The sequence below is a fragment of the Polypterus senegalus genome, chromosome 3, assembly GCF_016835505.1.
Source record: "Polypterus senegalus isolate Bchr_013 chromosome 3, ASM1683550v1, whole genome shotgun sequence".
Taxonomy (NCBI): domain Eukaryota; kingdom Metazoa; phylum Chordata; class Cladistia; order Polypteriformes; family Polypteridae; genus Polypterus; species Polypterus senegalus.
The window spans coordinates 99,243,154-99,258,425 of record NC_053156.1 but is presented as its reverse complement, the minus strand read 5'-3'; the positions used below and the strand labels follow the sequence as shown (position 1 = coordinate 99,258,425).

At 37.6% G+C, this 15,272-nt stretch overlaps 1 protein-coding gene and 1 long non-coding RNA gene across 3 annotated transcripts in view; one reads left to right on the top strand and one right to left on the bottom strand.

Moving 5' to 3' along the window:
- The first annotated feature begins 7,865 nt into the window (after positions 1-7,865).
- The window catches only part of tbc1d32 (TBC1 domain family, member 32), a 188,422-nt gene continuing 181,015 nt past the window's right edge, over positions 7,866-15,272 (top strand). For both annotated transcript variants that reach the window (XM_039747661.1, XM_039747662.1), the window contains exons 1-2: positions 7,866-8,035; positions 13,846-14,001. In XM_039747661.1, coding sequence (XP_039603595.1) covers positions 13,847-14,001 — 155 coding nt within the window. In that variant the 5' untranslated portion in view covers positions 7,866-8,035; position 13,846. The remainder of the gene's footprint in view (positions 8,036-13,845; positions 14,002-15,272) is intronic.
- LOC120525408 lies at positions 11,688-13,862 on the bottom strand. Its single transcript, XR_005632951.1, has 3 exons — positions 13,794-13,862; positions 12,035-12,173; positions 11,688-11,898 (listed from the first exon to the last, which is right to left on the bottom strand). It is a non-coding gene; the product is annotated as an uncharacterized LOC120525408 (long non-coding RNA).

The following is a 15,272-nucleotide window of genomic DNA, read 5'->3' as shown; positions in this document are numbered from 1 at the left end:
TGGCGTTGCATCTTCCTCTTCACAATACCCATAGATTTTCTATGGGGTTAAGGTCAGGCGAGTTTGCTGGCCAATCAAGAACAGGGATACCATGGTCCTTAAACCAGGTACTGGTAGTTTTGGCACTTTGTGCAGGTGCCAGGTCCTGTTGGAAAATGAAATCTGCATCTCCATAAAGTTCGTCAGCAGCAGGAAGCATGAAGTGCTCTAAAACTTCCTGGTAGATGGCTGTGTTGACCTTGGACCTCAGAAAACACAATGGACCAACACCAGCAGATGACATGGCACCCCAAACCATCACTGACTGTGGAAACTTTACACTGGACCTCAAGCAATGTGGATTCTGTGCCTCTCCTCTCTTCCTCCAGACTCTGGGACCTTGATTTCCAAAGGAAATGCAAAATTTACTTTCATCAGAGAACATAACTTTGGACCACTCAGCAGCAGTTTTGTCTTTAGCCCAGGCGAGACGCTTCTGACTCTGTCTCTCGTTCAAGAGTGGCTTGACACAAGGAATGCGACAGCTGAAACCCATGTCTTGCATGCGTCTGTGCATGGTGGTTCTTGAAGCACTGACTCCAGCTGCAGTCCACTCTTTGTGAATCTCCCCCACAGTTTTGAATGGGTTTCGTTTCACAATCCTCTCCAGGGTGCGGTTATCCCTATTGCTTGTACACTTTTTCTACCACATCTTGTCCTTCCCTTCGCCTCTCTATTAATGTGCTTGGACACAGAGCTCTGTGAACAGCCAGCCTCTTTAGCAATGACCTTTTGTGTCTTGCCCTCCTTGTGCAAGGTGTCAATGGTCGTCTTTTGGACAACTGTCAAGTCAGCAGTCTTCCCCATGATTGTGTAGCCTACAGAACTAGACTGAGAGACCATTTAAAGGCTTTTGCAGGTGTTTTGAGTTAATTAGCTGATTAGAGTGTGGCACCAGGTGTCTTCAATATTGAACCTTTTCACAATATTCTAATTTTCCGAGATACTAAATTTGGGACTTTCATTAGTTGTTAGTTATAATCATCAAAATTAAAAAAAATAAACATTTGAAATACATCAGTCTGTGTGTAATGAATGAATCTAATATACAAGTTTCACTTTTTGAATGGAATTACCGAAATAAATCAACTTTGTCATGATATTCTAATTTTATGACAGGACCCTGTAGTCCACAAACAGGAACCCCTTAACACAGGTTGTACTTTTGAATTAAAGATCCATTTCCTCTTTGATTCATTGATCAAGAGTCCCTTCTTCAGGAGATTTTTTCATGGGAGTTTATAATATTGTTTGCTGTTGTCCAGCACTGGTTATCATAGACTCCTATTCCATCAGAATTGTTATCGCTACCCTACACAAAAAACATTACATTATTTTTTTTCCTCAGCCACCATTACATCTACATGCGGTAAGAAGTTAATTGGGCATGTGTATATGTAAATATTCCCTACTGTATATTGCTAGCCTGTCTAGTATTGGTTTTGAATTAGTGTTTAGCTCTGCTAGAATTGACACTTGCTTCCAACAACACAACTATATTAGGTGGGCTACAAGATGAGTGAGTGGAAAAAGATATAGCCATAATAATCAAAAGGAGGGTTAATAATTTGAAGTTTATCTTACTCAGTCAGGAGATGCAGAACCATGACTTCATACAGCATTATGTCAAGCTAGCTGTGCTACCCCTCTAAGACAGGTTGGAATCTAAATAATCAATGTAGACTTTGGGGTTAATGTTTGCAGTGCACTATCTATAGGAATGTATTTTGTAATGCATGTAGCAAGAAAATGCATAGCATTTATCATTCCAACAGATGGTGCTCACAAACATTTACAGTAATAAAATGCATTACTACAAATGTTCATCTGTTGGAATGACAAGTGCAATTCATATGTCTGTGTTGCATGCCATTTGATAAGGGACTGGTAAAAGCAGTGTTAATGTTTGTGATGCGCTATCTGTGGAAATGACAGAGAGATATCAACCGAGCAGAGTTATCCCTTTATTAATGCAGATAACATTTTTTTTATCACTAACAATCTTTAAAAACTTAAAACTGATCTAAGCTTAGTAATTATCATGACTTGGCCACCAAGTGTCATCCATCTGTAAAACTTGGTTAAAGTCCATTATCATTCTTTGCTCACCAAAGTTTATTGAACTATGACTAATTTAAGCCCAGCTACACTCAGTTTATTCCCTTTATTACCCTTTCTGCTTTCAGGCTTGTTACTGTTTAATATTAAACTTGCATTACTCCCCTCATCTCCCAAATTCATTCAACTACTTGCCTAATGAAAATTATGTCTACTCTAAAAAATTCATGATTTTGTTACTAATGGTGACTCTTTGACAAAGCAATTGTAAACAGGGACACACAGAAGAGCCCCAAACCCTTTTAACCAAATAAAATTGTATGCGGGTGAGTATTTTTATACAGTGTATTGCATAAATAATACTCTTTGGCCCAATATATAACTAAGGGAAGCAAGAGTGGAGCATGGTCACACTTGGGTGGTATTTCACTTCATAAAGTAATTTAAAACCAAAATTAAAAATAGACTGAGGAAAGTATAAGTAAGCAGGAACTGGAACTTCAGCTAGATATAGGCCCTGGGGTACAATAGATTAAAGCGTCTAAGAGCAGTCTAGTCCAATTTGTATTAAGAGTCAATGTCAGAGCTTTAAATTTAGCAAACTATGATGTACATATGATAGCTAGGTATACCTGCTTTAGAGAGCATCATGTGTTCAGCATTACCTGCATGTCAACATATGTCTTAAACAAACTGAGACTTCTGTGTAACTGCTTTAGAGTTCCTCACATGTACAGCTGCTTCAAGAAAAATGAGACTTCAGTATAGCTACTTTTAAGCACCTCACTTGTACGACCTCACCTGGATATGGTCTGCTGTCCCAGTATCTGCCTCTCCCTTTCATTTATTGGTCAAGAGTCCTGTCTTCATCTCAAAAGACAATCCCATGAAGCTTTAATGTCCTGTTTGTAGTGTGCATTAATTTATACAGAACTAACAATATTTTAGCAAAAAAGCCCGTGTTTTGCACGTCACGACTGGATGACTGATAATGTGGATTAGACAACAAAATAAACTTAAGATTTTCATTTTTTCCATAAACGTTTTTCACATTGTTAGCTGTTGTACTGCATTGGTAACTGTTGGCTTCTGTTATATCATAAAATTTTATCTCTCCATTCTGTTTAAAAACATAGGATTAGAAATTTTCTTGACCATCACTACAGACTAAAAGGGTTAAGTTAACGTATAAAAAATATATAGTTTTTAGGTGGGGTATCCTTTAAATTTCTCTGTAAATAGAAGTATTTCAATTGCATTTTATAGCACTTAATTTTAGTGGGCAACAAAATTCTACACACCCTTGCAGAAGTATCTGTGCCTCTGAATGTACAAACTGAAAACAAGACAAATTATGTCAGATTTATTATTTGTTTTATAGGGTAACACAGTGGTAGTACTGCTGCCTTCCAGTAAGGAGACAGGGGTTCGCATCCCAGGTCCGCCTTATGTGGAGTTTGCAGGTTTTCCCTGTATTTGCTCGAGTTTCCTCCCACTGTCTAAAGACATGCAGGTTAGGTGAATTGGCCATGAAATTGAACCAAGTGTTTGTGTGATATGCGTGTGTGTGTGTGTGTGTGTTGCCCTGGGATGTACTTGTGCCCTGTCCATGACTTGTTCTTGTTATTGCATCCTTTGGTAGCTGGGATAGGCTCCTTTGACCCTGATCTACAGGATTGAGCTCTGGACTAAGACTGGGACATTCCAGGTTTTAATGTTTTTCACAGTTCTGTTGTTGCATTAAAAAGTGTAATGTTATTTTTACCTTCAGCTTTCTGATTGAATCCATCAAGTTTTGTTCCAAAATACCTTTCATATTTGTAACCATTCATCTTCCCCTTTGTGTCGACCGGAGCCCCATAACATGCTGAAGAAAGGCATCTCCATAACGTGATGCTGCCATTCACTCTTAAAAATATTGGTTCTTTAATTGAACTTTATGATTCTTTACTAGTTTATGTAGTTCTTTGTAGAACCATTGCTTGACAAAGCACCATTTAATTGTGGGAAGGATTCTTTGCACATGAAGTTGGTTCTTTCTACTTTAAAAGGCTTTCTAAAAAAAAACACATCTTTAATGTATGGTAGGCTACCTAGCAGAATACTAACATGATGAAAACCTGCTTATGTTGTATGCAACAACAATCCTATTAAAATGATAAATTACTGGTATTTCACAGATCTGTTACCATCTTTTCATTGTTATTTACTGTATGGAACCTATTACACATCTAATTAAACAAATGTTCTTTCTGGAACCTTCATGTGGATGAGTCTTTTGGGAACAAAAAATGGTATCCCTAAGGCACTGCTCCGAAGAACCGCTTTGGCAGCATTATTTTATAGTGTAGCTGTGTTTGACGAGGTGGGTATTGCAATGTTTGGGTGATGAGCAGTTTTAGCTTTCAACAAGCCATTTTTCGAAATTAAGGGTAAAAATTCTATCTTGGTTGCAGGTATTGTTTTCAGAGATTCGTTGAATCTTCTTGAAAAACATACACAGGCATGAATGTTCTTGTTTCTGGGAACTATCTTCCATCTTGGCTGCTACTCTATACCTCAGACTAGTGGTGGCAAAATGTATACTGTATAATATGCAGGGAGAGGCTGCTTTTCTTCATTACTGCTGCTCCTTAAAGGTTGCCGTTGGCCTAGCCTTCCTCACACGCCTTCCCCATCATCAGTCATACCTGGTGTTGAGAGTTAGGCATTACAAGTGGAGCGTGTTACGTATAGTAACGTGTATCGTGACGCAATATTGATTTTCTTGAAGTAAAAATATTGGTGGTATTTAAAAAATCAGATATGCGTTACAATTTAAGATTCTAACAGCCAATCTAATATATTCTGATGTATACGGGCGATACTGGTGATATATAAACTGCTCAAAAAAATTAAAGGAACACTTTGAAAACACATCAGATCTCAATGGGAAAAAGAAATCCTCCTGGATATCTATACTGATATAGACTGGGTAATGTGTTAGGAACGAAAGGATGCCACATTGTTTGATGGAAATGAAAATGATCAACCTACAGAGCCCTCAATTCAAAGACGCCCCAAAAATCAGAGTGAAAAAATTATGTGGCAGGCTAGTCCATTTTGCCAAAATTTAATTGCAGCAACTCAAAATTGTACGCACCACTTTGTATGGCCCCTGTGTTCTTGTATATATGCCTGACAACATCGGTGCATGCCTCTAATGAGATGACAGATGGTGTTGTGGGGGATCTCCTCCCAGATCTGGACCAGGGCATCACTGAGCTCCTGGACAGTCTGAGGTGCAACCTGGTGGCATTGGATGGACCAAAACATAATGTCTCAGAGGTGTTCTATTGGATTTAGGTCAGGAAAGTGTGGTGGCCAGTCAATGGTATCAATTCCTTCATCCTCCAGGAACTGCCTGCATACTCTCACCACATGAGGCCAGGAATTGTCGTGCACCAGGAGCCACTGTACCAGCATAGGGTCTGACAATGGGTCCAAGGATTTCATCCTGATACCTAATGGCAGCCAAGGTGCCTTTGTCAAGCCTGTAGCGGTCTGTGTGACCCTCCATGGATATGCCTCCCCAGACAATCATTAACCCACCACCAAACTGCTCATGCTGAATGATGTTACAGGCAGCATAATGTTCTCCATGGCTTCTCCAGACCCTTTCACTTCTGTCACGTGCTCAGGGTGAACCTGCTCTCATCTGTAAAGCACAGGGCACCAGTGGTGCATCTGCCAATTCTGGTATTCTATGGCGAATGCCAATCGAGCTGCATGCTGCTGGGCAGTTAGCTCAGGGCCCATTAGAGGACATGGGGCCCTTGGGTCACCCTCATGAAGTCTTTCTGGTTGTTTGGTCAGAGACATTCACACCAGTGGCCTGCTGGAGGTCATTTTGTAGGGCTCTGGCAGTGCTCATCCTGTTCCTCCTTGCCCAAAGGAGCAGATATTGGTCCTGCTGATGGGTTATGGACCTTCTATGGCCCTCTCCAGCTCTCCTAGAGTAACTGCTTGTCTCCTAGAAACTCCTCCATGCCCTTGAGACTGTGCAGGGAGACACAGCAAACCTTCTGGCAATGACACGTATTGATGTGCCATCCTGGCGAAGTTGGACTACCTGTGCAACCTCTGTAGGGTCCAGGTATCGCCTCATGCTACCAGTAGTGACACCGACTGTAGCCAAATGCAAAACTAGTGAAGAAACAGTCAGAAAAGATGAGGAGGGAAAAATAGTGGCCTCCACCTGTTAAACCATTCTTGTTTTGGGGGTCATCTCATTGTTGCCCCTCTAGTGCATCTGTTGTTAATTTCATTAACACCACAGCAGCTGAAACTGATTAACAACCCCTTCTGCTACTTAACTGATCAGATTAATATCCCATAAGTTTCAGTGACTTTATGCTATACTCTGATTAAAAAGTGTTCCTTTAATTCTTTTGAGCAGTATATATACATATTATGTACTGCGCTATTTACTTCTTTAGCAAAAAAAAACTTGCTGTCGGATCAAAGCCTGGTTTACACTTCAGGTGTCACATTGGTCGCAAGCCAAAAATGACGTCAGACCAGAAGACCCGTGTTGTCGCGGGTCTCTCACGCTGCGCACGGACGCGGCGCCGTGTATAATGAATTTAGAGGAGGCGATTGCTGCGTGGATGTCAGAAGGATGAGCACAGAACTGATTATGACGCAAGAAATCGTCAAACAGCAAGGAAAACATACAAAAATATTTATTTCATCACGTAGGTCACTCACTTATGCAAATATTATACTCGCCCTCCCCTCGCCAGTGTCGCTTAAAAGGTTTGACATTCCACCTTTTCCTTCTTTTTTCTCTTAAAGTCAGTGCAAACATGCACAACTCTCCTTCCATTAGCAGATACTCACTTTTTATGAAAATTGTTTTGTATACGACATTGGCCGAACACTATCACCTGCTTGCTGACTGACTACGTGCGGATAGACAAGGCAGCTGCAAAATGTACTTTAATTGCTAACAGCGCTAAATATAAACAAGGCTTAAGGGGGCACACCGAGGCAGCGAACATCGTAATCAGTAGTGAGTGTAAGGCAAAATGCCGAGTGACGCTGTTTGCGCCCCTTCCACTGCACTGCTTAGGGGGCTGTGGGTAGAGTGTTTCATTAGAACACCGGAACAAGATGTTATTCCATCGCAGGGTGAGCACATACACACACCAAGCCCAAACCAATTCACCGAACTTGTGCTTCTTTGAGGTATGCAAAAACACCCATACAGGCAGAGTGAAAACATGCAAACTCCATACAGTGCGCACCAGCATGAATCCTGGTGTCCTTATTGCGAGGAAGCAGCGCTACCACTGTGCCACAATGATCCATTTGTTTTTCAATATCTTGTCAAAAAACTGAAATTAAAATGTTTAATATCCAGTGTGTATTCAGTGTTCTAAACAGACTAGACATATTTTTACTTTTACGAATTAAGATGCATTATTCTATGCTATTCCCAACCATCCATCCATCATCGTCTCTGCGTGCAAAATGACGCCTAACTAATCTGTTTTTGGCTGTTCTATTTTAACATGAAGGAAATGCTACCGCTTACAAAGGCATGCGTTTATTTATTACAATCGTTATTTTCGGGTCTGACGTGAATGAATCCCTGAATCTGATTGATTACAGCGGATAAGTGTTACGTAGTCCTTACTCCCATGATCCATTGCACTAAGAAACCCCACATGACGTGTTGTTGGTTTGTTTCCATAGTAATAAAATTACTTCCTGTGACCGTTCAGCAATACTTGGAATATGATTTGTTGTTGCTTTTTGTAGATAAAGAAATTCACATACAACAGGAATTTACACATATAAATGCATGCTAAAATACATTTTAAACTCGGTGTAGAACGTTTTGTTTATGTTTTGTTTTGTTCTGTTCAAGCTGTTTTCATCTGACAAAAGCCAGGTAAGAATGTTATTAGCCGTGCGGTTTAAAACTGCATGCTTATATTTATAATATGCAGTAGCTTAATTTGACAAACCAGAAAGTGAGATACTCTTGCTTATCGTTCGATGCATACAAGCAAAGCTCAGTGGCGCATACAATGTAGGTGTCATGTTCTAAAAAGTATTACTTCATCTTGTTATGTTGGAGGTTGATTTTGTTGTTTTTTTCCGCCGTTATTATCATGCATATCACGCATGCATATTCAGATTTTGCTTAGCCAAGTAAACATCCTGTGGTGGTCACTAAACTTGAGGAAAGAGCAACCAGTTTCATGTAATGAAATTTATAAGTTCGGTAGGTAAGAGTTGTACGCAGGCTTGGTAGACAGGTGGGGCTCTAAGACTGTCCTTACTGTCAATTTAACGCATCAAAGCGAGCTGAAATCGGATTTGTCTTGCATTTTTATCTTACCCTCACGATCCGTTACGTAAGGACATAATAGGTTGTATAGCTGCCAGCTGCAACAAGATGCATGGTTTCCCTTCAGGTGTTCAACAAACGTTCAGTAAGTGATAGTGTGAGACTTTAAATTGGCCCATAGTGAGTGAGTGTTTCCCGTATAGCGCCTCCTAGGAGAGTTGCGCATCTGAACTCAACAAAGGTGGCGGGCGGAAGAATGAGATATCGAATTTGTATTCGTTGGACAAATGAAGAATAAGGAGCTGATTAACCCGAAATATTCATTAAAATATTGTTGCTCTGAATATGAACAATAAATATTACATAAAATCTGCCGTTTACGTATTGAAAAGTTCAATCCAAATACCACAATTTTTTATGTCATTTCTGAGCGCTATAACTCATTGAATAAATGGGACAAATGTGCAAAAGGCAATCAAAGCTGACTTCTTAGTACTGGAAAAAGAAGAGAAATTATGACATTTCGTCCAGATTTGCAGTGATTTTAAATTCAAGATGAAATGGATCTCATAACAATTGTAATTTAGAATGACACGTTCACGTACCTCCGACACGTTTGTTTAAATCCTCAACGTTAAACCAAACTGGGTTTTGCAGAAAAACAGATTGTGCCCTGAACAATCATGAAGCAAAATGAATTGCGATATGTACTTTATGTGGACATTCGTTAAGAATTTGTAGTTTGAGAGTGTGAGATTTGAAAGAATGCTAATGGATGTGATTCCAAAAACGTGATTATGTCAACATACTCGGAAAGGAATATGAACTATAATGATTTATACCGCTGTGTGTACTTGTGTTCATTATTATGTGATGACATTGTCATGCTCACCTAATTTAGTTCCAAGGCAGCAAACGATTACTTCTTTATGGCATTTTATGGTTCTTTATTGGGTTGAGTGGTTCCTTGTTGAATCATTGCTTGACAAAACACCATTCCATTCTTGTACTTCGAGAAACGTCCTAATATAAAGAAAAGCAAACTGAACTCTTTAATGTATGGTAGGCAACCAAGCAGGACAGTAACAGATTAAGAAAACCTGGAGTTATTTTATTCTATGCAGCAAGAGTCTTTTTAAAATCATGAGGCACAGATTTATTAATGACTATTTACTGTATGGAGCCTACTACATATACACTATACTGTATAAGTACACGATGGTTCTTTCTGGATTTAAAATTTTTCTTGCATCATTGTTGCGGTCCCTCTGACAGGTCCAAAACAATGGGGCCAAGTTTAAAGGCTTAAATTGAGGCAGTGAAAACGCCGCTGCCACTTAATAAGGCGGAGTTTAGGTCTAGGACACTCCCTTCATGAACTGCCTGGGTTCCCTCCCACAGTCTAAAGACATTAGGGTGATAAAAATTAATCAGTGATAAAAAAAAAAAAAAAAATGGCCTAGCTGTTTGTTCACATTTACGTTTGCTAGTTGCATTCTTTTTATTATAACAGGTGTGTTATGTTTTTATTGCAGGTTCGTTATTCTTGTATTGTTTCTTAGCCATTTCTCCAATGATATGCCACAATTTAATTGTCCTTTCTGCCTTATTGCAGACATTAACATTTGCCAATACAGTACATATTTTCACTGCTGAAGCCTTTGTGACTTTCCCCTTGAGGATTAATAAAGTATCTATCTATCTATCTATCTATCTATCTATCTATCTATCTATCTATCTATCTATCTATCTATCTCTATCGAGTAGCACACAATATTGTCTGACTACAGATCCTCTGACATCTTTTGAGGACTTGCCATAATAGGGTGAAGTTAACTTACAAAAACGTTTACTTTTTCACTCAAAATAATTATATTAGAAGCTTACTGTATTTATTCAAGAACATTTAATTTGGGAAATGTATACTGTATTGTGATTTTAATTGTTTACATAAATATGTATTTTGTTAATGTGTTTTTATAATTTTATATTTATTGAAATGTGGTTCTTGCAAACTTGACACTTATAGATAGATAGATAGATTTGGGCTTTAACAACAGTGGTACGGAATGCTAAAAGCTATTTCTACCACTTGCATTAACAATGGCTGCCTGTCATATTCTAAACTTGTGTATTAATTGTTCTAACATTGATAACATGAAAAAATACAGTTAAGGATTAGAACTTCAGAGCTGTTCAATCAATCAATCAATCAATCAACATTTATTTATATAGCACATATTCATACAAAAAAATGTAGCTCAAAGTGCTTTACAAAATGAATAGAAAAATAGAAGACACAATAAAAAATAAACATAAGTCAACATTAATTAACATAGAATAAGAGTGAGGTCCGATGGCCAGGGTGGACAGAAAAAACAAAAAACTCCAAAGGCTGGAGAAAAAAATAAAATCTGTAGGGGTTCCAGACCAAGAGACCGCCCAGTCCCCTCTGGGCAATCTACCTAACATAAATCAAACAGTCCTCTTTGTATTTAGGGTTTTCATGGAAGGCCCTGTTAGGGCCCATCTGAAGTATTCTGGTATTTGTTTATGTAGAAAATAATCAAAAACCTCACATTACAAAGTAGATAGATAAGCAGCTTCAAAAAATCCTATGTATTTGTCCCAAGTAGGAAATTTAGCTTTTTCCAGATGCAAAACTATATAAACAAACAACTAGTTGCTAAACTTAATGAATTACTTAAAAGATACAACAGAAAAAAAGCTCAACACATTACAACGAGACATGCACACCAGATAAATATTTGTTAAGTGAAAATAATACAATTACAAACGCAATACAGTAACATATTAAAATGTAAAACTGAAAATAAACTGTACACTTAGAAACTGTCCCACATCTTTAAAGCAGAATCTGACTGAAGAAGTGGAAATTCTTTTTTTCTACAAAAATGTTGAGGAAAAGATGCATGTCTTCCATTTTTTAAATGTAAAACTAAAAGGGTCCAGTCTTTCTTTTCTCTCACCTTAAAGGTGATCATCTTTTTAAAACTGTTCCAGAGTGTCTACAGCATCCTCCTCACCCATCTCTAAGATGCAGGGCAGCACAATGTCAACAGCAAATTATTCTATATAGTCGCTGAAATGGTGCCTAAACATTGGTTCCTATGAAGTGTAAAAACATATGGATCATTGGAATTATCAGTATCTTTGAGCAGACATGCACCATGTGTACCTGTAGAAATGTTTAAGGCTTGTATTAAGGTAGTTTTTGTGATATGCTGCGTACATTGAAATTGCCCTTCTGTGCAGATTGCTACTGCTTCATCCTCTGGATTACTGGTGGAAATTATAGTTTTATAATCTCCATATTTGGCTGCAACAAACAGGCCTCCTTGTTTTGTAATGTATATACCAAATTCTTCTTCCTCGATTGTGGTTCAACAGCATCAACTGGTGGTTCTTTTGCCTGTATCACAACACTGCCTAATAAGCCACTTTCACATAAAATACATGTGTTAGTCGTTGTCTTGGTAAGACACAGTTTATTTTCAAACTGTATTTGTCCTAGATCAAATACAATGACACAAATTCAAAAATAAAAAAGCAAAAAAAAAATCTTTAGGTATTTACCTTAAAAGTTTTCAAACTTTTGTCTTATCTGGTTCATTGTACCAAACTTCTTTATCCTGGTAAGTCTGAGGAGAGGTCCTTTTTCACCTTTCAGAAGCCTTTGATTCCTCTGTTCGATTGAGCAAAAGGTTTTCCATGGCTAATAAACAAGTAACATCAATTAACAATAAAAGAAAACAATTTTTTTTCTAATTTCGAAAATCAACACTATAGGCAAATTAATCTTACCTCCCAAGTGTAAAGATTTCCATCACAAATACACACCATTTCCACAAAACAGGCATATGATGAAAAATGAAAACAAGAAACTGAAATACGTAATTATGAACCTTCACAAAAGCTACACCAAAATAATTTGTATATAAGAAAAGAACTCACAACTATGTAGTCGATGAAGCATCCAGTGCCTTATACAAGGCAGCCTACAAACAGAGCACATGCTAATAACATATATGCTGAATAACATTAGAACACCCACAGTCTGTGTTATTATTCAAAGTGATATGTCAAACCATCAACATAAAGGTGCTGCAGTTATTTCCAAATGTTTATCTAAGAAAATTTGGAATATAAGATATAAAGAAAATATACAATACCCTCAGCATGTAGCAAAGAAGAAAATGAAGGGACTTAGTTATGGTGACATGAATATCATGTCTTTTCCTGTTTTATCTAACTTTTGGCCTGGACATATTTTTCCAGAAAGACATCTATATATTATAAAAAGATGCAACATATCAAGGTAAATGTACAGTGCAACGTAACACCTCTTTTGCTGATGTGGGCGAAAAATCATACCAACACCATACCAAAAATAATGTGCAGATTAACATGGCCTGCCCATTGTAGAGAACATGCACAGCGTATAAGATCTAGATCTGACCTTGCATGTGCATAGGGCAGTACAGCTGATGCTTCTACACATAGCCTCAAGTGAAGTATCATATCCTGCCTCTTCATTATTGTTAAATTACACATGGAGCTGTGTATATGTGCATGTGTCCTGCAATCTAAATTGTATTTGCAAGTTTTAATGTCTTCAATAAGACATATATGAATGAGTAAACAGGTGCTGAGAAAATTGAAATGATCCAAAAACACACACACAAGCAAATGATCAGTATACCTTTGAATGATTTTTTTTTATTTTTTAGGTGAAACAATGAAGTAGTTGGCAGCAGGTAGTGCATCTTTGGAGGAATTGCTCAGAATCAGTACTTGAATGATGTATCTTCACCAAAAACAAAAATATAATCTCATAACACAACTGTAATAATAATAATAATAATAAAAAAAGAATATACATGACTAAATTTTATTGGAGTAAGTGCACATGACTGAAAGAAGCAGAAATAACTACTCGAATTACTCAATAAATGTTGTTAAAAATAGGAAATCAATCCGTCTATATAATAGATAACAGTGGACACAAAGCACTTTGTATATAAATCATGCTTCCGTAGTAGCCACACTCACTATTAAGGCAAATACTTGCAATTGTTTTCTGAAATGCCAAGTAGCTTTAGTTTAACTTTTCTAAAATATTTTTTAGCTTTGCTGAGTATATTTTACTCAAGCAACAGACTAATGTAGTTTTGTTAAACTATTGCATTAATGTCATATTGCATATTTTTTCAGTATTTTTAAAGTAGTTTCTTTATGTATAAGTCAGGGAAATAGTTTCAAAGTTTTCTATAATTTCTTCATTTTAATGTCACCAATTTTGTGTTAGTCTGTTTTAATAAGGTATGAAACTAACCTGAGTTAAAAGGAAGTATTTTTTACATGGAAATCTTCATCTTTCTGGCTAGGATGTCCCAGTTTACATCTGATGACGAGGCTGAACTTCAGTCTCTCCTAAGACAATTGTTGAAGAGTGTTAAAGAAAGAATTGCAAGTGCACCCTCTGTGGAATGTGCGGAGGAAATCCTTCTACATCTGGAGGAAACTGATGACAATTTCCACAAGTAGGTATTTTTATCACTCAATAAACAAATCTTGCACTTTTCTCATCTTTTATCTTTCTGTTAAGTTGTAGGAACTACTTGCCAAAAAACCAGGCAAGTTTAATTGTTACATTTTTGAGAAACTAAAAATGTTTATCTTTATTTTAAGGTAGTATTCAAAAGACAACCATGGTTCTTTCTTTTGCATTAGTTTTGCCTTACAAATGTCTTAGGTGCTGGACTTATCTAGCTTTGTAATGTATACTATCTGACCAAAAAAAGTCAGAGTTTGAATTTAAATAAGCAAGTATTTTAAGAGCTGGTGATTCGATTGTTATTGCTGTGATTAATATGTTTCAGCTGGAAGTAATTATTTTAATTTTGATTCAGTGTATAGTTTCTCATTTCTTAAGCAACTGTGTTTGAAGATGTTTCCTATAGTTACAGAAAAGATATTGCTTTTGAAAATGGCAAATTATTGGTCTGCCCCAGGCAAACAATAACAACTAAGGAGATTGCTGAAATTAATGGAATAAATAGCTGTGTGGCCACAAGAAAACCAATTGTTTGTGAGGCTAACCTGAAAAAAAAAATGTTTAATTTGCTAAAGTTCAACAGTGAAACAATTGAAAAAGGTCATATGGTCTGATGAGTTTTGATTTTCCCATTCCATAGCAATGGGTGCATCAATGTAAGAAAGAAAGCACACAAAGCGATGAACCTGTCATGCAAACTGCCCACTGTAACTAAGTATATATCTCCACAGCCCAAATCCTCCTCTTTAGAGCTCCATGTAAGTGGAGTTGTCTGGAAAGCAAGGTACTTGTAAGTGAAACTGACTCTAATGGGCACCAGTAGAGTTTAGTTGCAGACATCCAGAGCTCTGCCCAGTTACACATTGATTAAGATCAGGGTTGTGAGAGGTTATCTAACTTAAATAATGCCAATTACTGTTGAGTAAGTTAAGTCCACCTACTTGGAGCTCCAGGCTGGAGATTCTACCCTGCAGAGATACTTGACTCGCTATACAAGTCGGCAGAGGCAGTGTTATGATCTAAGGTTGCTTCATTTGGTCTGATCAAGGCACAGCAGTGCCATACGGCAAGAAAATGAAGTCACCTGAGTTATCCTATCGATGGATTTTTTCTTCCTTGACGGCACAGACTGCTAAAGCAGTATGAATAATAATTTTCACACATGAATTGCCACCACAGAGTCCTGACCTTAACTCCATTGGAATTCATTATGATGTGGTGCGTAGAAGACTTTACAGGTTGATTTGACTCTCCTAT